This window comes from Alosa pseudoharengus, unplaced genomic scaffold, assembly GCF_046254945.1.
Source record: "Alosa pseudoharengus isolate Yale_2024_CS ecotype anadromous, Long Island Sound unplaced genomic scaffold, YU_APseudo_1.1 YU_APseudo_1.1_scf_3, whole genome shotgun sequence".
In the NCBI taxonomy this organism is placed as follows: domain Eukaryota; kingdom Metazoa; phylum Chordata; class Actinopteri; order Clupeiformes; family Clupeidae; genus Alosa; species Alosa pseudoharengus.
In genome coordinates, this window is record NW_027468718.1 from 27,754,898 (window position 1) to 27,778,272 (window position 23,375).

The 23,375-nt window shown below is 44.7% G+C and overlaps 1 protein-coding gene across 3 annotated transcripts; it reads left to right on the forward strand.

The window, feature by feature from the left end:
• Positions 1–102: 102 nt before the first annotated feature.
• Positions 103–23,333, forward strand: map3k20a (mitogen-activated protein kinase kinase kinase 20a). 3 transcript variants are annotated; one of them, XM_076263786.1, is made up of 20 exons: positions 109–279; positions 2,471–2,681; positions 3,457–3,544; positions 5,263–5,364; positions 5,561–5,626; positions 5,810–5,838; positions 5,982–6,119; positions 7,184–7,270; positions 7,609–7,683; positions 8,183–8,289; positions 10,884–11,019; positions 17,202–17,246; positions 17,352–17,382; positions 17,492–17,631; positions 17,783–17,845; positions 17,933–18,028; positions 20,813–20,929; positions 21,126–21,200; positions 21,357–21,507; positions 21,861–23,333. In XM_076263786.1, exons 2-20 carry the CDS (start codon positions 2,523–2,525, stop codon positions 22,562–22,564), a joined length of 2,409 nt encoding a protein of 802 aa, XP_076119901.1. In that variant the 5' UTR covers positions 109–279; positions 2,471–2,522; the 3' UTR covers positions 22,565–23,333. The 3 variants fall into 3 exon arrangements, with proteins under 3 accessions (XP_076119903.1, XP_076119901.1, XP_076119902.1); XM_076263787.1 differs by lacking the exon at positions 109–279 and adding an exon at positions 2,213–2,285; XM_076263788.1 differs by lacking the exons at positions 17,202–17,246; positions 17,352–17,382; positions 17,492–17,631; ... (4 more) ...; positions 21,357–21,507; positions 21,861–23,333 and adding an exon at positions 12,378–17,184 and having other exon boundaries at positions 103–279.
• Positions 23,334–23,375: the final 42 nt, after the last annotated feature.

Sequence of the window (23,375 nt, forward strand, 5' to 3'; positions counted from 1 at the left end):
TCATGACAGCCAGAGGGGTCGGGCTGCCATACCTGTAGTGTAAGGAGATGCCACTTCTAGCCATCGAGTGGAGCTGTTGTCATCAGAATGAGATGGCGTTATTGATATGAGTCCTGTTTGGCAACTCCAGTGTGTGGGAAGAAATAGTTGAGCAATACGTGAAATTACCCGGCACCGGAGAAAGTTTGGTCATTAGCTGGAAGATTTCATGGTTGCTATCAGCGGGCATTGCACTGTCGAACATACAGAGATAGAGAGCTAGCCTACTGAGACGAGTTGGTATGTATCACCCTTGTATCGTTTAATCCTAGAAATGAAATCTGCGTATCGTTTTGGGGTGGTTACATAATAGCCTAATGTCTATGCATAATGGTAATGCTTGGCTATGCAAGCCTACACACCACGCACATGTATCTTAAGTTGTATCAATAGTCTATGAACTTGCATCACGTAGGCTACGTTAATGTACATATTCACATTAATGTACATATTCACTTCCTGAACATGCTTATAGGTGAGTCGTAGGTCATTTGTTGTGGAAAGTTGAGATATCCCACGCTGGTGGAGTAGCCTACAGTTCTGTCAAACTGCACAACGAATAGGAACTAGTCTAACCTTACAGGTGCGCTGCAGTAGCTATGTAGGACCTCATAGTCACAGCACATGAGTGGCAACTTTGAAGAATTACGAGTGTAAATCAGATGTTTCCAAACCTTCCTTTAGCTTCCTCAATCATCCGGATGCCGTGTGGACTGTAACCTTGTGACTCAATGTTGGACCCTTGAGATTTTTGAGGCCATGCATTTGTAGTGTAGCCTACGCTTAGTTTGAGATTGTGTTGACTGTCAAAACATTGTTTTCTTTCCATGCTGGTAGCAGATCCCCATTTCAAGTTGTTAATCCGAAAATCGGCTGATTAATAGGGAAATTAAGTGAGAAAGTATTTGTTTTTTACCCTCCAGTTGTATCTTGTGTCACACATGTGGCTCAAAGTCTCAGTACAGTGACGACATCTGGAAGCACCATACTGCCATTCAGGTGCAGTTTAAACCATTAGGATGCGTGAGAATAATTGACGCTGTCATTGTAGCAGTATGCCTAGTCCTTTTCCTCAAGGAATTCTTGTACAGAGAGCACCCCAAGTGTACTGTAGTTTCAGTGTCTGTGATATGCTATTTCAGACCCAAACACATGGTTTCTGTTTCAGTATCCGTCTGAAATGGAAACCATACAATCAAATGAAATCTACATGTCAGGGCCAAAGTGGACTACAGTGTAATGTTTGCCTGGTTGGACTGGAGCTTTCTAGCTTCCTCAGTAACCCTGGTGTTTGAAGAGGCTGTGGAGAGCACTGAGCTGTAGCTTCAGGGACCAGGTTGGTTGGGAGGCTAAATATAGATGGAATAGCTGTAAATCACTGGAAAGCATTGGCTCCCCTCTGTGACAATGGAAGCATTTCCTGCTGAGCTGGATAGCAATCCTCATTCTGGCCCAGGTAACAGCCTCTTAAAAGCCATAATTGCTTCACAGTAAATGTGAAACCCATGGACAATAACAGGGCAACAATTTCCTGTAATATGGGGATTCTCTCTTTTTTTATAAAATGTATTTAGGTTTTTATGTACAGTAGAAACAAAAGCTTACTGTTGTGTGTCGCCCGTAAAATGATAATTGCATGTTAATTCTACACATTCTACCTTGATGATGTGCACCGGACTATGTTATTATGTGATATGCAAAGCACGCTCACTCATCTTGATTCGCCATTTGAAAATTGGACACCGAAGTAAATATATACAGGTGCACACTGCACAGCTCCGAGTCGTAGGGTGCTGTGAGTTATTTTGGACTCAGTCGCATGGGGCCTCCAGCAACCCCTCTAAAAAACTCCAGGCTTCAATCTGATACGGTAAGCAGAGACAGCTCAGCACTGTGCCGCAGACAGTCGTCACTGGCTGTGAACGTGCATGCAAGCATGGTCGCAGCACTGGGTTGCCTTGAATGCCTTGAATGCCATGGGCCCTATACTAGGTGGTGGAGGGCCCTGACCCACTCAGTGCTTACGGGCTGCCGTGAGTCACTAGTGACAGAGGTGTCGGGTCAGGAACCACAGGGTCTGTAAAGCACAGACACACATCAGGGGAGGCACAAGGCTAAGACACAGGTCTAGCCAATAGCACGTAGGGTGAGTCAGGGAGCAGGAGTGTTGAGCCGCTGGGTCTCTGTTGGAGGTATTCAGACAGAGCGTCCCTTTCCTGAGCACTCGCTGCGTGTGCCACCTCAGGGTAAGTAGTGTGTTACAGGAGAACTGGCTCCTGAGGATGAAAAGAAAGGGAGTGAGGGACATATTGGGAGTTTCTGCTGGGCTCAGCAGCTTGCAGAGAGACCTCTCTCAATTCAACCCACCCCCCCCCCTCTCCCTCTCTCCCTCCCTCCCTCCCTCGCTTCTTCTCCCTCTGTTTTCTCCTAGGTCCTCCAGAAGTGCGGTGGGGCTGTTTTTCTCCCCGCGGTGTCATTATGAGATGTCGTCTCTCAGCGCCTCCTTCGTGCAAATCAAGTTCGATGACATCCACTTCTACGAGAACTGCGGCGGTGGCAGTTTCGGCAGCGTCTACCGAGCCAGGTGGATCTCGCAGGACAAAGAGGTGGCAGTGAAAAAGCTCCTCAAGATCGAAAACGAGGTGGGAGTCATAATTGCCTGCCGCTGCCTTTTCATATAGTTTTTTTAATTGTCAGTATGATAATCATTTTAATTGCTCCCCCTATTTAGTGGGTTGTAGTGACTTTTGTACCCATCAGTCACAGTCATTATACTCCCCCTCAGTGGAAGGAGGCCGAGAGCTCAACTCCAGGAGCCTCCTCTTTGTGCACACAGACACCCATGTACTGCTTCCTTTCAGAGGAAATTAGAACCAAATGAGATCATATTAGTCTCAATTAAGCCACTGGTTTGTCACAAGAGTCTTGGGATGACTTTCAAAGCGACAGCTTGTTTTAAGAATGCAGAGGGGGGAAAAGGACACATTTCAGACAAATTTGCCTTTTGTGAGTTCAGAGAGAGCACTATGAGAAGTCAAAGGGCTACAGTGTATTTAAGTTTTGATATGTTCATGTCTTCTGAAATGTTAGGGTGCAGAAGATCAGTAATGTTATACGTAGATGCCCTGAATGTATTTGTATTCAGCAGTACAGTTTCCTTTTTTTGTGAAGAAATCTGATGAGCCACAGTATATGGGTGTTTTATAAGGCCAAGCTTTCTTTGTCTTTACTCTGACATAGTCTATGATCCCCAGGTGGTAGTGACATTGTTATCACTGTTCAAAGTACAGCAAAAGTCTGCTTTGCAAATGACATACAATGCTAGAAGTTAGTTAAACTTGGCTCCCTATGTTTCCTTATTGTTTCTGTACACTTTTGTGTCGTTAGTTCTGACTTCTTCCTGTTTTCCCTGCTTAGGCTGACATCCTGAGTGTGCTCAGCCACAGAAACATCATTCAGTTCTATGGGGCAGTTCTTGAATCACCTAATTATGCCATCGTCACTGGTAAGTTCATCTTCGTTTGTTCAGTCCAAAGACTTTCTAAGACCCTTTCATGGCTGTGGTATCTCTGGTCAATGATAAATCCAGCAACTGGTTGTATAATACATAGTCACATGCTTTTTGTTTGCTAAACTTAATTAATACACATAAAGGATGGTCACCATTTATGACCGTGATTAAACATGCTGTCACAGTGACTCATCAGCATGTAATGAGGCTCTACAGTTCAACAACACATCAAGCGTGTATCAAACTAGGAGTGGGAAGAAGAAGCACACTGGCATGATAGCTCAAATCTGATGCAGTGTAATGTTTTTCGGTTGCTATGCTATAGTGTACTGCATGTTTATTTTGCACTGTAGTTTATGTATGCAAATCTTCAACCAAAACAATTTCATTGATGAAGCCATAGGTAGAATTCCCCCGCTGTTTGTCTGAATGTACTGTGACCTATTAGATGGGGGGGGGGGGGGGGTTACAGCAAATACCATTATCCCGACAGTGTCCAAAGACAGCTTTGATGATATGCACATTGGGTCACAGTTGGCTACGACTAACTAGCAGGTTGCCCCTGCTACAGGCCTACGCTCCTCCAATTATCAGCCCAGGCTGTGCCATGAAGACAGTGTGTTGTTGAGAGCTTCTGGACAAGATCATATTACAGCATTAATAATGTGTGTGCCCAGAACAAAAGGAGTGCATGGAGAACAACAACCCGTATTTGAGTATCAGAGGCTGGCCAGTGAAGGAAACAGATGTGGCTTTGATGGCCTCTTTGCTTGGTCTCCTGGGTCTGAAGAATGTGGTTTTCCTTAACATGTGATGCAGTAGGAAAACAATGTTAGTCTCTTGCACTCAATTTTGGTTTGAGTTGAGTCTGGCAACCCCAATGCGACAGCGGCTCTGAGAGATCCAGCCTAGGTTGTCATGGAGTGGCCGTCTCTATTTATCAAAGCACAAATCTAATTAGCACCAGGTAAAGGAGAAAAGTTTATTACCACTCGCCTGACCCTCACATTTCCACAGTCATCAGCAGGGTTATAAATCTCGCCTGTCTTCTCATATCTCAGGGGCCAGTGGCTCTTCTTTCTAGCAAACAATATCTATCTGGAGAGATCATTAATCAAATGAGCATGGCAGTTCACCAGCATGGAATATGGTGAAATATGCCAGGGATTCTCAGTGATTGCAGTCCAAAAGGAAACTATTCTGTTTGCAGCCAATGCTTGTGCACCTTATTGCAGAACTAGTTATATTGGTTTCCGATCTTGTTTAGGTGCATGTTTTTATATTGAATTCCTTGTCAGTGCATCTGTCAAGCTAACTTGCACGTTATACTTCCCTGTCCTGTACATCTTCAAACACATGGGCAGAAAAATGTTGCATCTATACAGCACTGTAGTACCAAAGTACTGGGTGCAAAGTACAAAACACACACTCATATAAGTCCCTGCAAAGACATAGGGGTAGGGTTAGGGTCATATAACATATTTGTGTGAACTGACAGTTGTATCAGTAGAATTCAGTCATAAGAGTTTTTGGGCCCTATCTCGGTGATCTAAAACGCATGGTCACTGGCGAATAGTTTAGGGGTTTGTCCAATTTACTTTGGGGATGGTTTTGTTATCAAACGTTATTGTTCAATAAGTGTTCATTGTTCAATGAAAGAGACGCGCATGGCGAAAAATTCGAATGGTGTTGTCCTTCATGTCTCCTGTCAGAGTATGCCAGCGGAGGGTCTCTCTATGAGTTCCTGTCTAGTGATGAGAGCGAGGCCATTGACATGAAGCAGATCATGACCTGGGCGATGGACATAGCCAAAGGTGAGGCCACAGCTGACTCCTTCACTCAATCATTCACTGTTTCTGTGTGACCCCCGGCTCCTTACTCTCATCTGAGTAGTTGTATATAGACCTTGTGATATACTATATCAGAGACAATCCCAGCCTCTGTGAAACTGACTCATGGTTTGGGTTCATAAGCTCTTCCTGACAGCCGAAATGTTCTTTATTGTCCCAGGAATGCACTATTTACACTCGGAGGCCCCAGTGAAAGTCATCCACAGGGACCTGAAGTCCAGGAATGGTGAGTTTCCAGAGCCACAGCGACCCTAACCACAGCTACTGTTTGTGTGCAGACAGCAGATGTTTATTTGGACTTAGTGAACTAACTGAAATTCAATAGAGCCTGGTTTGCAGAGGAAAAGTGTATGTCTTGCCTCCCCACTGACTTGTGGTCCTAACCTGCACTTTGTGTATTTATTTGCAGTGGTCATGTCACCAGATAAAGTACTTAAGGTAAGCTGAGGCTACAGCCAAGTAGAATACCTTGGCTGTTTCTGGCCACTGATATAGTATAACCACCTCATATTTTATGGCCTGGTGAAATGAATGGTGCACTGTGTAACGTTTCCTCACTTTTATTTTTCTCCACATCCCAGATCTGTGACTTCGGCGCCTCCAGGTTTTTGTCCCACACCACGCACATGTCCCTGGTGGGGACATTTCCATGGATGGCCCCAGAGGTGATCCAGAGTCTCCCCGTGTGTGAGAGGTGTGACACATACTCCTACGGTGTGGTGAGTCTGCATGACCTGCCTCGTCATCTCGGAGGTCACTGGTCCCCAACTCTTATGATCGCCACTAATGATTCATATGTGTCATCCATATAAAGCCTCAATCTCAGTGTGTCAAACACGAGGGCACTTAGCTGTTTTTTTTTTACTTATTGTTTATTTATACAATAAATAGCATGGAAATCAGGGAGTTTTAATTAAATGAACACTAATTACAGTAAAAAGAAATAATCCACAAAAACACACATACCAAATGTTTTTGTCACATGAATATAGGTGTGTATTCACTGCATGGTCTGCTGTGTATGCCTGATGTTTGTGTCTATGTATGCTCAAGTGATTCCTTTAAAGCATACCTGCCAACATTTAGCTTTCCAAAAGGTTTCCGGCCACACCTCCAAAGCTGCTGTGAGATTATCTTCCGAGGACACAAGTTTCCTATTGTGTATCAACAACACCCAATAACAGTTTATGTGATGTGTTAATCACAACATTTCTTCCCTAACAATTTGACAACAGCTAGTTGTGAAGTAGGCTATTCAACTAGCCCGCTTGCTTGCAAGACTCTGTGGCTGCACAGTGTGCACCCGCTTACCTATTTGGGTTTTGGGTTGCCAGGTTTTACGACAAAAAGGTTTAAATTGAAAATAAGTAATGGTGTATGTGTAGGGTGTATTTAATACATATTTTAAAATTAAGTTTGATGGTCATGTAAATTACGGGAGTTTTCCGGGAGAAATAACAAAATGGGAGGGCGCCGGGAGATGACCTTGAAATACCCGGGAAACCCGGGAAAAACGGGAGTGTTGGCAAGTATGCTTTAAAGGTGTGTCAGGGCATGCAAAGAATGTGTGTGTGTGTGTGTGTGTGTGTGTGTGTGTGTGTGTGTGTCCACCCAGGCTGTACTTGTTACGGCAGGGAATGTCTGAGTGAGTCAGTATGACTACATAGAGAACTTGTCACTGAGCCAGTCTACTCACCAGGTTTTTTTAACAGTAGAGAGAGGACAGACTGACTGTATAGTCTTCATCTAATATTTTGGCTATCTTTTGGTGTCTCTTTTCAAGGTTTTATGGGAGATGCTCACTCGGGAGATTCCCTTTAAAGGGCTGGAGGGCTTGCAAGTGGCCTGGCTGGTCGTGGAAAAAAACGAGGTAACTTAGTAACTATTGATGACTTGCACAGTCAAGATTGGCCTACCAGAAATATTTTACATAAAACTCAGCATTTTATAGTGCTTATAGTGTTTTAGTGCTCTCCCCTGAATTGAGAGTGCAATGCAATGTAAGGGCACTTCATAAAAAGTGTCTTGCCACAGCTATCAGACCGTTAAATGCAGCTAAGTTTGGGAACAGAAACGTTCTGTTTGTCTGTATTTAGCGAATAGTGCCATGGTGACGTGACGCAGCAGCAGACATGTTGGCTGAGTTGTGTTGCTGCTGCGGTGCTGTTGCTGGCCTGTGACCCCCCAACTCTGTCTGCCCTGTTCCAGAGATTAACCATCCCCAGCTGCTGCCCTGCCAGCTTCGCCCGCCTCATGAGGAACTGCTGGATCACTGACCCAAAGGTACGGGCAGGAAACGCCGCATGACAGCACACGCTGACCCACTGTGATGTAGGGCACCAGAAGTCTGTGCTCCACTGTGCTTATTCATGTTGGTTCATTTAGCTTTATTGTTGATCAAATAACCTGAAATAGTAATGGCAGGTGGCCAGAGAAAGGCTTATGCAATGTACTATCAAAACAGAATTCTCACTCCGTCAATATGTTGTTTAATTACAAGTATGGGGTGAAGTCTATCTTTAGCAGATTACTTCAGCTTGGTTGGCCAATGCTCATTACAGTAGTGATCTAACAGGCTTCCTTCCTCTGTTGTCTTAATAACGCTACACACTGCCTCCCTATCACTCAGCAATAGCAGTGTTGGCCATGTCAGACGGCCACTTCCTTTACATGCATAGAGTTGTGGTTAAAGGTCAGAGCTAAATTGATGTGCTGTCACGGAAGCTGATGGACTAGCGCTCTTTACCTCCCGTCTCTGATGGTGGGTCTTGTGTGCACGCAGGATAGGCCGTCGTTCAAGCACATCCTTCTGACCCTGGAGGCCATGTGGAACGACAGTCAGTTGCCCGAGCAGTGCAACTCCTTCCTCAACAACAAGGCAGAGTGGAGGTACACACACACACACACACTCACACACACACACACACACACACACACACACACACACACACACACACACACACACACAGACACACACACACACACTCACACACACACACACACACACACACACACACACACACACTGGGCAGCAGCAGGTCAGACACAGGCCTGCTGGGGTCACTATGAGTTGAGAAGCACCACTCTAGTCCCTACACAGAGGAGTCAGAGAATGTGGCTAAGTGTATATAGCTAATAAAGTGGAGGTGGGGGAGGAGGTGAGGGACACACCATCTGCTCCCAGATTCCAGATGTGAGAAGCACCTATCTTGGTGGTTTTGTAATCAGCTCCATCCCACAGTGGGACACTTGTGTGTGTGTGTGGGTGGGAGCGCATATGGGTACCTGAGCTGTTTCAGGCTGGCAGAGTCCTGCCGCGGGTGGATGAGCAAACTCTAAAGGAGACGACAGGTGTGCTGCGCGGGATTCACAGGTTCTCAAATCTGAATGGACTGGGGTTTTATTGGGCTGTCAGAGAGAGCTCTGCCGCGGCCTCGTCCACCTGTAGGGGCCAGGTGCTTGTTGTGTTGTCGGGCGGCCGCAAGTCGGTCGTGCCTCCTCATTAGGGCAGCCAGCGGGGAGCCAGCGGGTAGCAGATGCCCGAGCGCTGGCGGAGCCTCTGCAGTGGGCGCCTCGTGGGTCCCAGCGGACGTCCAGGGAAGGGGGGGGGGGGGGACACAGCGCGCCTCGGAACATGAGTGCACTGCGGCTAATTGGGATTCATGGGACTGCGAGCGTCTGTGTCCAGCAGCTGTGGAGGCAGTGGGCCTGCATGGTGATTAGCAGCGGACCCGGGCCCCACCTCTGACCTGGGGTCGCTGGCTTGGACAAATGTGGTTAATCTGATGAGTCTCATGGCATTCCCTCGCACGCGCAATAACAGCTTGTTTATCACTCTCTCAGAGCGGAAAATCAACTTTCAAAATCAACAAAGATAGCATAGTTAATAACAAAATGATTTTCCTTCGCCCATTTTTATTTATTGTCATAGCGAGGAACATTTTCCTGACATTTCCCAGATGTGTTGTTGTTATTGCCGTGTTTGAATGGGATTCCTGTGTAGATTGTTATCTTAGAGTCTATTAGTCGCAGCCCTGGGGTGTTCCATGATCTCTTCAGCTGATCTCAGCCCTGGCTTGCGCTCAGTCAGGTGACTTTTGGGAAACTGCCCCTGGTCACTCTGCTGCTCTGAAGTTTCTGGTGGCCGTCTAAATTAAGGCACTGGGGCTGGAAACGGTCCAGGGGAGCATGAGGAGGGAACTCCTTTCCCAGCGGCCCTCACAGCTGTCTGAAGCAGGAGGGAGGAAGGGGGGTGGAGGGTTGAGGGGTGGGACCAAGAATGAGGAAGTGATCAAAGAGAAGGAAGGAGAAGAGAGGAAAGGCGACGGGGAATTATTTGTCCTGAAAACACACACACACGCAAGAGAGGGATGGTCGAGGGCAGATGAGAAATACCAAGAGCCCTTGCCGGGAAAGTGACAAGCGAGGAGATCAATCATGGTTGAAGTGTGCAGCATGGCTAGAAAGCCAAAGGAGGAGGGGAGAGCAGGGCAGGGGAGACAAGAGGAGGGCAGAGGAGAGGAGAAGAGAGGAGAGGAGAGGAGAGGAGAGGAGAGGAGGGGGCTACTGTACCAGCAACAGGGTGGAGCCATCAGGTCTGGGACGTCCAGCCTGCGTCACTCAGCGCTTTATAAATAATTGCGTGGGAGAGCAAATTGGTGCAGAGGGCCCCTTACAGCCCCACCTTGTGGACAAATCTGAACCCCAACATGTTGGACCACATTCAAAACCAACAACATACTGATAAAAACATGACATATTATATTGAAAAAAGTATTATAATGAATTATATGAAAGGCCTGTGTGGCAAACTATACACAGTTGTTTATAACTTGCTTTACAGACAACATTCAGTGTTTTGCTTTTATGGAAAGCATTCAGCAATACTCAATACATTTTCCGTGTTGTGATATTTAGCGTAATATATGCAGTATGTAAGATGCAATTTGTATGTATTGGAAGACATAAAGTAGTCCTTTGCATATTGCTTTTGTTTTCTTTCAGTATGTGCACCATAGCCACCTGCTGTTTCGTTTTCTCATTCAAGAACTGTGCTAATGAGTAAATCCAGATGGTGGGCAGAATGCTCAGAGGAAGAGTTTAGTTTTCTGTGGATTATCCCCCTCTGGCCCGACGTGTTTGTGAGTGTGTGTGTCTGTGTGTGTGTGTGTGTGTGTGTGTGTGTGTGTGTACTGTATGTGTGTGTCTGTGTGTGTGTGTGTGTGTGTGTGTGTTTGTCTGTGTGTGTGTGTGTATGTGTGTGTGTGGCCGTTCGTAGTCTGCTGTGGTGCTGATGGTGCGGTGTCTCTGTGTGTGTGTGTGTGTGTGTGTGTGTGTGTGTGTGTGTGTGTGTGTGTGTTTGTGTGTGTGTGTGAGGCCGTATGTATTCTGCTGTGGTGCTGATGGTACCGGCGTCTCTCTCTTCGTGTGTGTGTGTGTGTGTGTGTGTGTGTGTGTGTGTGTGTGTGTGTGTGTGTGTGCAGGTGTGAGATTGAGGCCACGCTGGAGCGGCTGAAGAGGCTGGAGCGCGACCTGAGCACCAAGGAGCAGGAGCTGAAGGAGCGCGAGAGACGCCTCAAACTGTGGGAGAGGCAGCTGGTTGAGCAGTCCAACACGCCGGTGAGCACACATACACACACACACTCACACACTCACACACACACACACACACCCACACACACACACACACACACTCACACACACACACACACCCACACACACACACACACACACACACACACACACACACACACACACACACACACACACACACACACACACACACACCCACACTCACACACACCCACACACACACACACACACACACAGACACACACACACACACACACACACACACACACACACACACACACAGACAGACACACACACACATTGTGCAGAACATAACCCCACAGCACACACACATGTGGTTATAGATACATGTTTTTAAACTGATGCATGTCACACACCCATGCATGCAGTCAATAGCCAGTCATCCCACACTCCCCATGATCACTGAGCACCAGTCACACGTGTGTCAGTAGCCTAGAGTGTGTGGAAAAGTTTGAGATGGAATGGCCTGGTGGGACACTATTGATCACTGAGACACTAAGCACACGCAGGATGGGCCGGCGCGGTTGCATTCATCATTGTTGGATATGAGAGAGAGAGAGTCCATGAGCCGCCAGCGGTGCACCATGGGAATTGTGTCGTGGATGGAAAAAAGCCATTCAGATTCAGGGTCGGCTTGGCTGTATCACAGAAGAGGGCATTTCAATCCACTGAGATGGGATTCTGTGTTTGTGTGTGTGTGTGTATGCACATGATTGTGAGAATGAGTTTGCACATGTACACCAGGGTGTTTTTGCGTGCATGTGTGTGTGTGTGTGTGTGTGTGTGGTGAGTGCATCATGTGTTTGGTACCCAAGCTTTCGTAAAGAGACCAGCTGGGAGTGCATGTGCAAGGAAGGGCTAATTATGGCCATTATTGTGTGTCCTTTTTGCATTGTGGAGGATTTGAGTGTGTATGATTTTATATTTTCAAGCCCAACACCTCAGAACACTCTCTCTGTCTCACAGGGACCTGAATCATTAATCACGCCACTTGTAATGTAGATATGGCATTTGCATGCAGCAACATATCTGGACTGGATCTCTGTCTGTGCATGTGTCGGAGGCTGTTTACGGACACGCTTTGATTGCCATGCTGAATACATTTACTGTAGCCAAATCTATGTGTTCTTTCACCCTGCTATCACTACTACCTCACCGTCTTGTCTTTTTATCTACTTCTAGTTTCTATCCTATTTGTTTCTCAAAATGTCTCTTGTTCTCTAATATTCTTTTGTCTTGTATGTGGGTGCTTTCTTCCTGGGTGATATGGTTCGGCACTAATCTACTTTTCTCTCTTTCTGTCCCTGTGTCTGTCTGTCTTTCCATCCCTCTGTTCTTTTCTTCCTCCCTGTGTCCTCTCTCAGCAATTCCTACCTCTGGCCAGAAAGATTAGCGCTGAGTCATTTTTTGAGTCTAAGACGGAGGAGTCGAAAAGTTCGGAGATGTCGTGTGAGTTCTCTGCGTCCAGCAATGGGCAGATTGACCAGCTGAGCCTCCAGTCCATGATGCGGGGCTTCGATGACATGTTTGCGCTGGACGTGGCTGGCCCAGTGCTGCACTCCGGCATGCAGGTCAACATGCAGGCCAAACAGAACTCAACCACACGGTCCACCGTGGTCCGGCAGGGCCGCAAGATCACCATGGCTGTGGGCCTGGGGGACTTCAGCTGGTCAGACGACAGTGATTAAAATGGCATCAGTAACATCTGTGGTGGGTCCAGACAGGAGCCACTGGAGTGCAGGACATCAATCACTTTGGCCTGTGTCAAAACAGTGTTCTTGCATTGAGATCTAGAGCTTGACCGATAAATCGGTGTGCCGATATCAGCTATTTGCCGCTCTATCGGTAGTATCGGACGATAATTATTTTTTAATTAAGTAGGCCTAAAGCAAAGCCAAATAATGATCCTCCATCTAAATTTCCAGTATTGTCTTTCCATCTTAACATTTCGTCCAACAGTAAAATAATGTTAGCATTGGTTGAGTGATGAGGCTAACTTGATTGATGGTGTATTTGTGAAACATAAACACGGTTATACTTATATATATATATACTGTATATATATATATATATATAGGGTCAGAGGGGGGTGCCCTCATTTTAGCCAGTTTGTCCTCACTTCTAGACACAACTTCTGGTTGGTTGGAGTCTGGTAGGGGCTCACCCTATTTCTGCTACTTTATAGTACACATGTAGCTTTCACTTCCCCTTTTAAACACAAACTATGACTATCAACTAATCTTTTCAATGTATTTCTAAATGATTATGATTTTACACACTGTTTAATGCTGTTAACTGTGTGTAAAAAGCCATCATAAAGCATAAAGAAAATACCTTGAAAGTTATTGTGGCAGTGGTGTTGATCACAGATAAGAACAAAGACCTGACACTATTATTCATAATAGTTATTTTATTGTATAAGAGCTTTTCATTAGGATAACAGATAGTTGGGCCTATTTAAATACAATGTCCCACCTTGATCACACCTTTTCAATATGCTAAATATTAGAACACATTTTTACATTGTTAAAAATGAATATCGGCCGATTTATCGTTTATCGTTTTTTGAAATCCTCAAATATCCTCAAAAATCGGTATCTGTCTTTAAAATCCCATATTGGTCGGGCTATATGTTCCACGTTCACACGCGCAAGCCTTAAAACTGCTTAATATTAATATGGTGGGGAGAGGTCCATTCCACCTTAAAAAAGAACACTAGTTATTTTTTTATGATGTCTAACTCACCCTGTCTAAACCCTCTAAATTCATCTCATCTGAAGACTTTGTCATTATTTTTTTATAAACGATTGAAAGTCAGGAGGCTTAGCAGGGAGTTTTAGCCATCAGCTGTGCCGTATGTTGGTTGCTATGTGTCAACTGGAGCCGCCCGCTGTCCGCGTGTCCCTTATGGATGTCATTGCTGCCAAATGAACTGGATGCATAGCGACATGCTGGGAAGAAAGAGCAGTGTGTGCGTTCCGTCGCGGAGGCGATGCTTTTATGATGAAGTGACATTTTGCTGACATTAAGATTGGCCAATTTGTGCTGTGCTGTGAGAGCGGTCGGTGTGATGGAGTCTCTCGCCAGGACAACAGGCCGAGATTTCCCAGAGATTTTCCGCCGACGACGGTTACAGAAAGTTTCCCACTTGCCTGGCGAGATTGTGTGCTCATATCCCCCCACCCCTCTTTCCTCCCCCACCTCCATTGTAATCTTTCATTCACCGAGCATGAAAGTGTCATGCCCTATTGACATGCAGAGCTCCCTGGCTGTCAGACAGCCTCTGTGGACCATCTATGAGCCATTTGCCACTGTAATGGCCATCAGAAGAGTGCATGGTTCTGGTGCTGAGACACAGTGTGCTTTGTGAGGAGGCGGTTGATTTAGCTCACTTTGTCACAATGCACTCAGAGAGGCATCAGTAGGGAACAGCACAGGATTACTGTGACCGCACTATACTGTCACATCTCCTCCCCGTCACATTTGGGCAATGTTGAAATGAAACCAATGTATGTTTTGTTAAGGGTTTAATGACCTACCAGAGAAATTATGTTTGAGATGTCATTTGTGTATTTATCTGGACATTTGCAGAGAAAAAAGGCTTGCCTTGTCTTGTGCTGTCCTTCGGTGTCTGTCAGTGGTTTTAACACAGGCCAAAGTTTGGTCGACGCCCTTGTGATAAGCATCTTCCATCACTCGCCATTTCATTTTGCTGTCTTAAGGGTGTAGTGAAGCAAATTAAGCATGCTTCTAAACTTTCAACATTAATGCTATTTTGAAGGCATGATACAAAGTAGTCTCCCTAGAGATACTCCCATCCATATTATTGTTTGTCTTTAGTTTGCTTAGTTTGCTGTAGGTAGTTTTTGCCTTTTGTGCAGCTTATATGTACCTACCAAAAAGCTGTTTCTTAAAAGGAATCAACTGCAGCAATGGAATGCAAGGTACATTTGAGAAACACTGTATTCACAATAGATTTTGCATTAATGTCATAGAAGTTGAACTTACAAGCCAAACAAAAGATCATGAGAACATATAGAAACTAGGCCTAGTATTATTGTGATTTACAGAAAGACTTTGTGTGAGGTAGTGAAGTAGTAGTATATGCTGAGGTAGTGAAGTAGTGGTATATGCTGAGGTAGTGAAGTAGTGGTATATGCTGAGGTAGTGAAGTAGTGGTATATGCTGAGGTAGTGAAGTAGTGGTATATGCTGAGGTAGTGAAGTAGTGGTATATGCTGAGGTAGTGAAGTAGTGGTATATGCTGAGGTAGTGAAGTAGTGGTATATGTTGAGGTAGTGAAGTAGTGGTATATGCTGAGGTAGTGAAGTAGTGGTATATGCTGAGGTAGTGAAGTAGTAGTATATGCTGAGGTAGTGAAGTAGTAGTATATGCTGAGGTAGTGAAGTAGTAGTATATGCTGAGGTTAGTGAAGTAGTAGTATATGCTGAGGTAGTGAAGTAGTAGTATATGCTGAGGTAGTGAAGTAGTAGTATATGCTGAGGTAGTGAAGTAGTAGTATATGCTGAGGTAGTGAGGTAGTAGTATATGCTGAGGTAGTGAAGTAGTAGTATATGCTGAGGTAGTGAAGTAGTAGTATATGCTGAGGTCATTATTCTGTTGTTTGTTTCTGTTGCAGACATTTTTGCTTTTTATTTTTTAGCTTTAGTAATAACACTGTGGTACACAGGTTTTTTTCCATGTCTATTACCATTATCTGTTATTAACTTTCCTGAGAAAGACTCTTACCGCTGTTATTTAACTGTAGTATTTTCATCTGATACACCTGATAACTGAATGGACACCCGATCCACTTTCGTATGATCTTTTGTACTCTTATATCAAGTTGCAGTGCCTTCCGTTTATTCTTCTATGTAAAAGATTTTTCACTTACCAATATATTTATTCAAAAGCTTTTTTGTCACTTTATTACAAGTTATTTTCAATAAACACTTTGTTTAAGAGATATTGTGTTCCGTCTCACTCGAAATCCATCCCTGATCAGATGTTGAGCTACTGCTGCCTTACAGAGTCACCACTTTATTGGCTGGCGTGCTGACGTTTCGCCGCTAGGCCTTAATCAGAGTAGGTGACTCTGTAAAGCAGCAGCCTTTTCCTTACTTTTTCAAAAGTTTACTCCTCCATAGTGCACATATTTTACAGTAAACACTTGTGTGATAAACACTGTGAAGACCACTGGGATGGCCTCAGGCTCCTCTCCTGATTTGTGCATGTGTGACATTCTGGCCACGAAAGGTTGGAAGCCTTCAGCTTGAAGGCAGGCTCTGCTCTTGTGTCACTAGGTGCTGAAGGATAGGAACTGCTAAAGCTCTGCAATGCGCTGAAAGGAATCTCAATTACTGAGCTATGTGCGCCGACAGAACTCCCTCCCCACTCTCCATACAGATCTGTTTCCCATCGTCAACACTGTGCGTTGGGTTTTTAATAAAACGCGATGCAAGTCATTTGTGAAATACAATATGGCAGCTCGAAATGCAATATTATGTCACTTTAATTAGCCATGTGGAATGTAATGGAACTTTGGCAGCTGCAGAGAGTTTTTTGAATTTGTTTACTTCCGTCGGGGTGTGCGCGCGCGCGCGTGTGTGTGTGTGTGTTTATGTGGGTGTGTGCGTGCAAGAGGAGCGGGCTATGGCATGCAGCTGGGCTGGAGGGTCGCGCTGCAGAGTGGAGCAGACAGACGAGGCTCGCATTGATTACGAAACGCGCCCCTTTTCAATGCCAGCCATCAAGATAGACAGTGGGCTCTCGTCTGGTGCTGAGATATCAGATGTGAAGCCAGTGGGAATGAAAAGATTAGATATTCATCTCTGGTATCTTCCCCCTCTATCCGTTTTATTTTTTTTAATGTAGAAGCATGCCTGTCACCACATGCAGCAGCAGCAGCCTCGTTGCTATAATAATGAAATTATTATTTTGTCTGGCGAGCATTTAGCCCCATTTAACCAAAATGAGCAGTGAGGAATGTGACAGGACACTAGACCCACATACTAATGGCTGGCTCTTGGTTTGAAATGGGAAGTCTCAGTGAATGTTGGCCATTTCTATATGCACTCATCCGATTTGCTGATGTGCACATGTGGACGTGGTGGACATGACCTAAGATGTGTATCAGATCTGTGCTCCTGGTGTTATGTCCTTCTCTCTCTTCCTCTTTTCCACATGCAGTTACTCCCTAACCTTGAGATACATGCCTGGACAGAAGATCATGTGGTTAGTATCAATAGACATGTCATTGCTTCCTATTCTTTTTGTATTCTAAATATCTAAGTGATCTATACCAAATATGTTGAACTTGATTCATTACTATACTTACAGCACCTCTGGATGGAGCAGATATTTGGTGCCGGTAAGCTACTGTACTAAGCTACATGTTTGGTTAGGCTTTAGAGTAATGTAATATGCCTTTCAAATACTGTGAGTGTGTGTGTGAGTATGTTTCTTCCCTATTCTCCTAGGTGAGGGGGGCTGTGAAATGCTGCTGTATGCCGACATGTTCAAGAAGAACCACATCACAGGGAAGAGACTGCTGCTGCTCTCCGAGACGGACATAAGGGACATGGGAATCACGTCCAAAGGCCACATCATCCACCTCAAGGTAGCCATGCCACTCACCATGTTCAGTCCATCACACAAACACACTGCCCGACCCGATGCCAACTCATGTTGATCATTAGAGCACAACTCTCCCCACAGAAGTGAAGTGTTTGATGTTGATTGTGGTGATGTTTTTTTTCCCTGTCTGCTAGACTGAAATTGAGAAGTTGGCTAATGATTACCTTGGGCTTTTCCACTTTCCTCCTTTGGTTAAGGTAAGTTGTTTTTTTGCCGCTCCAAGAACAGAGACGCACACAACAGATGTGTTGTTTACATAATGTTTGTGATTTGCCATCCTTAAGGATGAGTGGGCCCAGGAGGAAGAGGAGGAGAAGAGTAAGATTGTCAGTCTGGAGTTGGTCTTTGGTTACCACTGGAAAGCAGGAACAAGCCAGTCGGTAGGTGCACAGTTAAGCTGAAAATATACATACTTTGCAATATGTCCTTTATTTGCACAGTTGAACAATTGATTTTGTGATTGTACAGGTCATATCTTTGGTTTCATCAAGGTGAATGATGTTGCCAAAGGGATATTTTATTTCCTTTCATATCTGTGCAGAAAACTAATACTATGAGGTAATGATGTAAATTATGTAGATGGTGTGAGTTCAGAACTGGCTTCACAGCAGAGGAAATTGATGTTTGTTTGCTTTTCCAGAATAAGCTATTTAAATATTACTACAATAAATCTGCATTATAAAGTTATACAAAATAGTTATGGGCTAATTGAGCAACTGGTAATAACAGTTGAATTATTAAGATATTTACCATGCACACTGCACAAATGAAATGCCATATACAATGCAAACAGATGCATCTTCTTGCATAGACACTTGGTGCACTTGGATACATTATGTAAACACTTGTGTGTTCCCTTGTACATAATATAACAGTTCAGAAGTTCACAAAATAACAAACCAGTCTATCATGCACAGACCTTGTGCCTTGTATGTGTTAGGGGCACTTGTTTTGAAAGCATGGGAATGGTTGGGAACTGCCTACAAAGTAGCCAGACCCTGAAATGATACGACAACTTGTAATGTTTTTTGTTTTTGAAATATGCTGCTTGTTTTATCTGTCACCCATCATGAAAGCGTGTGAGTTATTTTCTGATTTTCTGGAGATGAAGGCAGAAAATTCAGACAGCCTGGCTGTCAACAATCACTTTGGTTATGGAGGTGCTCCCAGCTACAAGCCAGACTTAACCCTGCACTTTAAACCAAAATGTTGGTGAAAAACTCTCAACGTGAAACATATAATTAGGCTGGCTTTTCTATTAATTGTCCTAAGGATGGTGTGTTTTTCTGCCAATCATTATTTTGTAATATCATCCATGCTACAGCTCTCCAACACATCTCCTTTTGTTCGCATGGTCACACTGTGATAAGTTGTCATTGCCATTGAATTGAGACGCTTTGCTGTGTCAAGAACGCCATGCTTCTTCTCTTGAAGTTGCCATTTCCTTAACCAAAGATGCCCATTATTTTCCCTGTCAAATATTGACCACTGTTACGCTAAGCACATTTTTCGCTCAGAAGACATTTCTCCCCCTCTTTTTTCAAATAGAAAGCAACAGATAAATAAATCTTTAATCTAAAGCGATGTATCTCATCCACCCCCACATGCTAGCAGTCTTTTGTTAGTCTCAAATGCTGGAGAAAGGCTGCTTCTCCACTTGCTGTTTGAATTTAATCAAAAATGGCCCATTTAGCCAGAAGTCATTTTCTTTTTAAAAGGCAAATGTTATTTAATCTTTCAGCTGTTCATTGTCCCATCATAAATAGTCCCCTTTCAGTGCGTTCGGCGGGGCTGAAACGAGCCTGCTAATTGCCTCCATTTCTTCTGACATGTGGTGGTTTAGTGGGTAGAAAACACAGCGGGGAGAAGGAAACAGGAGGCTGAGAAAATGAGAGCTAATTATTTTCCCCTGCCTGGTGTCAGGTTCCATGTCAGCCTTGTTTTTACAAACTGGAAGGTTTTTTTGCACTAAATAAAACAAACCCGCTCTCTATCGTTTTTTTTTCTTCTTTCTACCCCGTCCCACTTTGCTGGCGGTGTCATGGAAGCAGCTGCACTTCTCAAAGACAAAATGAGGGCCTTGCGAGTGTGCGGCCACCATCTGACAAGCACCGAGGGTCCCCTGCTAATGAGGATATCACCGCGCAGCCAAGTGAAAGGTGCTGAATTATGTATGAGTTGTCATTAGACGCACTGCGGTCCTGGGCATCATTACCAGACATTGTTTCTGCTGGAGTGATTAGGCCTGGATGGACCGCGGACCCTTGGTGTGATGGGCCAGGACTGGCCACCGCGCTGCCAGTCCATCTCTAAGCCAGGGGGAGCTGCCTGATGCTGGGCGCTTTGAGGGACAACAACCCCCCCACCACCATCACCACCACCATCCTCCCCGTCCTCCGCGACCTCACTCCCGGGGGAGCGTGCAGGAGTGGGCTGCGACTCGGTGGACGAGTGTGTTAGCACCTCTCCTCTGATGTCTCCCCCTGTGATCCCAGCACACAATAGATTGGCCCGCTCCACGGTCCCTGTGTAGTTAAGCCATGACCTGTGGCTCGGGCGGGTGGTTAGTGAGAATGAGACAATCATTACTGCTTTGTCAGCAAGCACAGTGGTGGGTGAAGGAGTGGCAGATTTTTCTAATCCCCTCTAGCTCATGTGTTCATTTTGGCTCATTGAGTCAGATGTGAGCTGCACAGAGTCTTCTGTGATGGTGCAGTATAGCATACTGCCATGTTTACACAACAGTTCAACTTGCTTGTTCCTTTTTTTAATCATATAATGCACTTGAACAATAGAATTTATATTTCCAAAATATGACGAAATTGAAAGAGAAGACGAACCGTTAACCGTTAGTCGTTATTCCAAGATAATTCAGTACGTCAGAACGTGTTCATGTGTTGTGTTTATGTCTTGTACTGAATTCTTCACTGGTCTGATGCTGGGGACCTTAGAGGAGAAACCTGTCTTCAAGCTCAACATTACCTGAGCTCCACCTCTAGGTTGTGCTGTTGGTTTAGCAGAGCTGAGGGCAGCCAGACAGAGAGACAGAGTCGGATCCTGGCTCCAGACTCAGAGCTGCCAGAAGGACATCAGGGCTGTCAAACACGTACAACTACTGATGTGTGATGAGAGCTTCACTTGTTCATGGGTTTGTGTCTCCTCAGGACTGCAAATGGAAGATGTACATGGAGCTGGATGGAGATGAGGTGGCAGTGACGTATATCAAGGATGTCACCTTCAATTCTTACAGATCAGATGTGAATGTCCTAAAAATGACCAAGGTATGAGGTCAAAACATGGAACAAAATACCATAAAGCTAATTCAAGAACTAGGTTGTTATTACTAGAAATTGTGGTAATTTAGTTAATACTGGCTATTTCAGTTTGGAAAATAGTGGGATAATTTTGGAAGTATTTTGGCAAACATTACATTGCATTCCATATTCAAACTTGCCATGTTTATCACATATTTTGCAGCCACCATTTGTAATGGATAAGTGGGTTATTGGACTCTTTGACAACCAAATAGTTGACTGCACTGTGAATTATGAGGTGAGTAGGCTAAATGTTCACTTATAATCACATCAAATAGTTCTGAGGTTCTACCATTTTCCTCTCTGCATCAGTAAGTAGGTTTAGAGAGGCTGAAGGTAGGTTACCATAACACATTACAAAATGGCTTCCCATTTTAATCCCTTGTGCCCTCAGAATGATGTGAGATGTCCCAAGTGTACCAAACACAGCCATGCAGTGCGCTGGAGCCCCATGGGTGGAACGGATTTCATCAAAACCGTAGAGCTGGTCATTGAAACAGGGCAGCAGAAAGCAGAGGGGAACCCAAGGAGCCGGTCAAACTCTGGTAATTGGCCTTTCAGTGCAACTTTGTTTGCCACACATAGGCCACACTTAAGTCGATTCAACAGTCAGTCAACATCAAAACTAGCGCTTTTGAAATCGGCTCGGTGTGCACTTAGCATTAGGGTAAAAGACCCTAATAGTCTTCATCATTGTCCTACGCACCGAAAAACATACAGTATTAAACTCCTTCTGTCACCACAGAATCTCAGGCAAGTAGACGTATCTTAGACAAAGACCTGAGCCAGCGCATCCTCCTGTTCTATTATTAATGTTTCATAACTTTGTAATTGTCAGATGCTGCCATTAGCATAATGGTAGGATTAATTCATGACCCATTTGCACTCCCCCCCCTAGGAGTTGATCCTAAATGGATCTACAGGCTGAGGATGAAGCAGCAAAGGAACCGGCAGATGGCGGTTGTCACTCCCCCTACTTGCCCCAGCACCATGACTCTGCCTCAGTTCCTGTCTGCCTATGGTAACCAGTCCTCGTATGCGGCTGCGGTGAGGCGCTCGCCCAACCACATCCCACTGTCCCCGTGGAGGTCCGACTCACGTTGCTCATCTCCAACAGCAGGCCTCTCGTCCCGCCTCTCCACCCTGCACCTGGGGTCAAAGGGCAGCAGCCCGTCCAGCACCACGTCAGAGAGTGCTTCAGAGCGCGAGCGCCCCCTCAGTGCTGGTGCCTTGCACAGGCCAAGAAATTCATATTTTGGCACATCGTTCATTCACAGGTCGGGCCGAGATGCAAGGAAGTCACCCACCTCACCTGGACCCAAGAAGTCATCCATCACCCCTGAACTCAAGGCATCAAGAAATGCTCAGCATGGATGGAGGCCACGGTCTAATTCTAGTGTTGGAGGAGCACTCTGTCAGATCCCAAGGATGATACCTGGCATGTCCCCAACGAACCCAAAGGAGGAGCCAGAGGTTAAGGCCAATGATGGGGGTTGGATTAAAGTGGAGCGTCAGAAAAAGCCTCAGAGGCAGCTGGAGAGTAAGCCATTCAGGGGCAGAGGAGGGAGGAGAGGCCGGGGTGGTGGGCGTGGACGGAACTGACAATAACTAAGTTTACCTCACCAGCATCACAGGCTACTGTACAGAAACTTGAAAGCCATTGTTCAGTAATCATCCAACAATATGAATATAGGGATAAAATGTTGTGAACAGATATTTTGAACTGAAGATAATTCCGTGTCAAAGTCAACTTTTGGCTACACGGCTAATTTGTAAACACAAACTTTCTCGAAACCATGTCTCAGGTCTTTATAGCTACAATCAAAGCAGGAAATTGAAGGTTCATTTGTACATTGTAAGACTGACTTTTAATATGTGATCAATTAAATTGCTGATTATGTTTTCTGCCTTTTTAAATATAGTCATGTTTTCCAAAATGTTTCCTTTTAAGTCATTGGCGATTAATATGACACTGAAAAAGATCAGCATTGGATACTGGCCTATTTTTCCAAATCCAAATTAGTAGATATATTTTTCATTGTCAAACTTCTTTTATTCTGACGTTTTATACATGCATTATTTTAAAAATCACATTGTATTTTCTCTGGACACATTTGGTGGGCATTTCATGAAGAAATATGTAATAGGCTATTTATATTTTAGTTATGTAGGTCGATCAGAGTTAAAGATTTACTGGGTCGTTTGTTATGCAGATTTATCGAGGATAATTTGGCGCCACCGAAAGGGTCCAAACATGTAATGAAATCGTACCACAACATGTATAATTGTGCACTGAAATAAAAAAAGACTGTAAGTGTTTTCAATGTCTATATACAAATATAAACAATAAAAATCCCCTTCCCCCCATAAATGATAAGTTTTTCTGTTTTTGTAATGAAAATGTTTTAATTGT

Bases quoted from the DNA above. Each gene is read 5' to 3' on its own strand.
- map3k20a (XM_076263786.1), top strand. From the start codon at position 2,523: ATGTCGTCTCTCAGCGCCTCCTTCGTGCAAATCAAGTTCGATGACATC. The intron at 5,365-5,560 runs GTGAGGCCACAG...TTATTGTCCCAG, and splicing joins GGCGATGGACATAGCCAAAG to GAATGCACTATTTACACTCG. The intron at 8,290-10,883 runs GTACACACACAC...GTGTGTGTGCAG, and splicing joins AACAACAAGGCAGAGTGGAG to GTGTGAGATTGAGGCCACGC.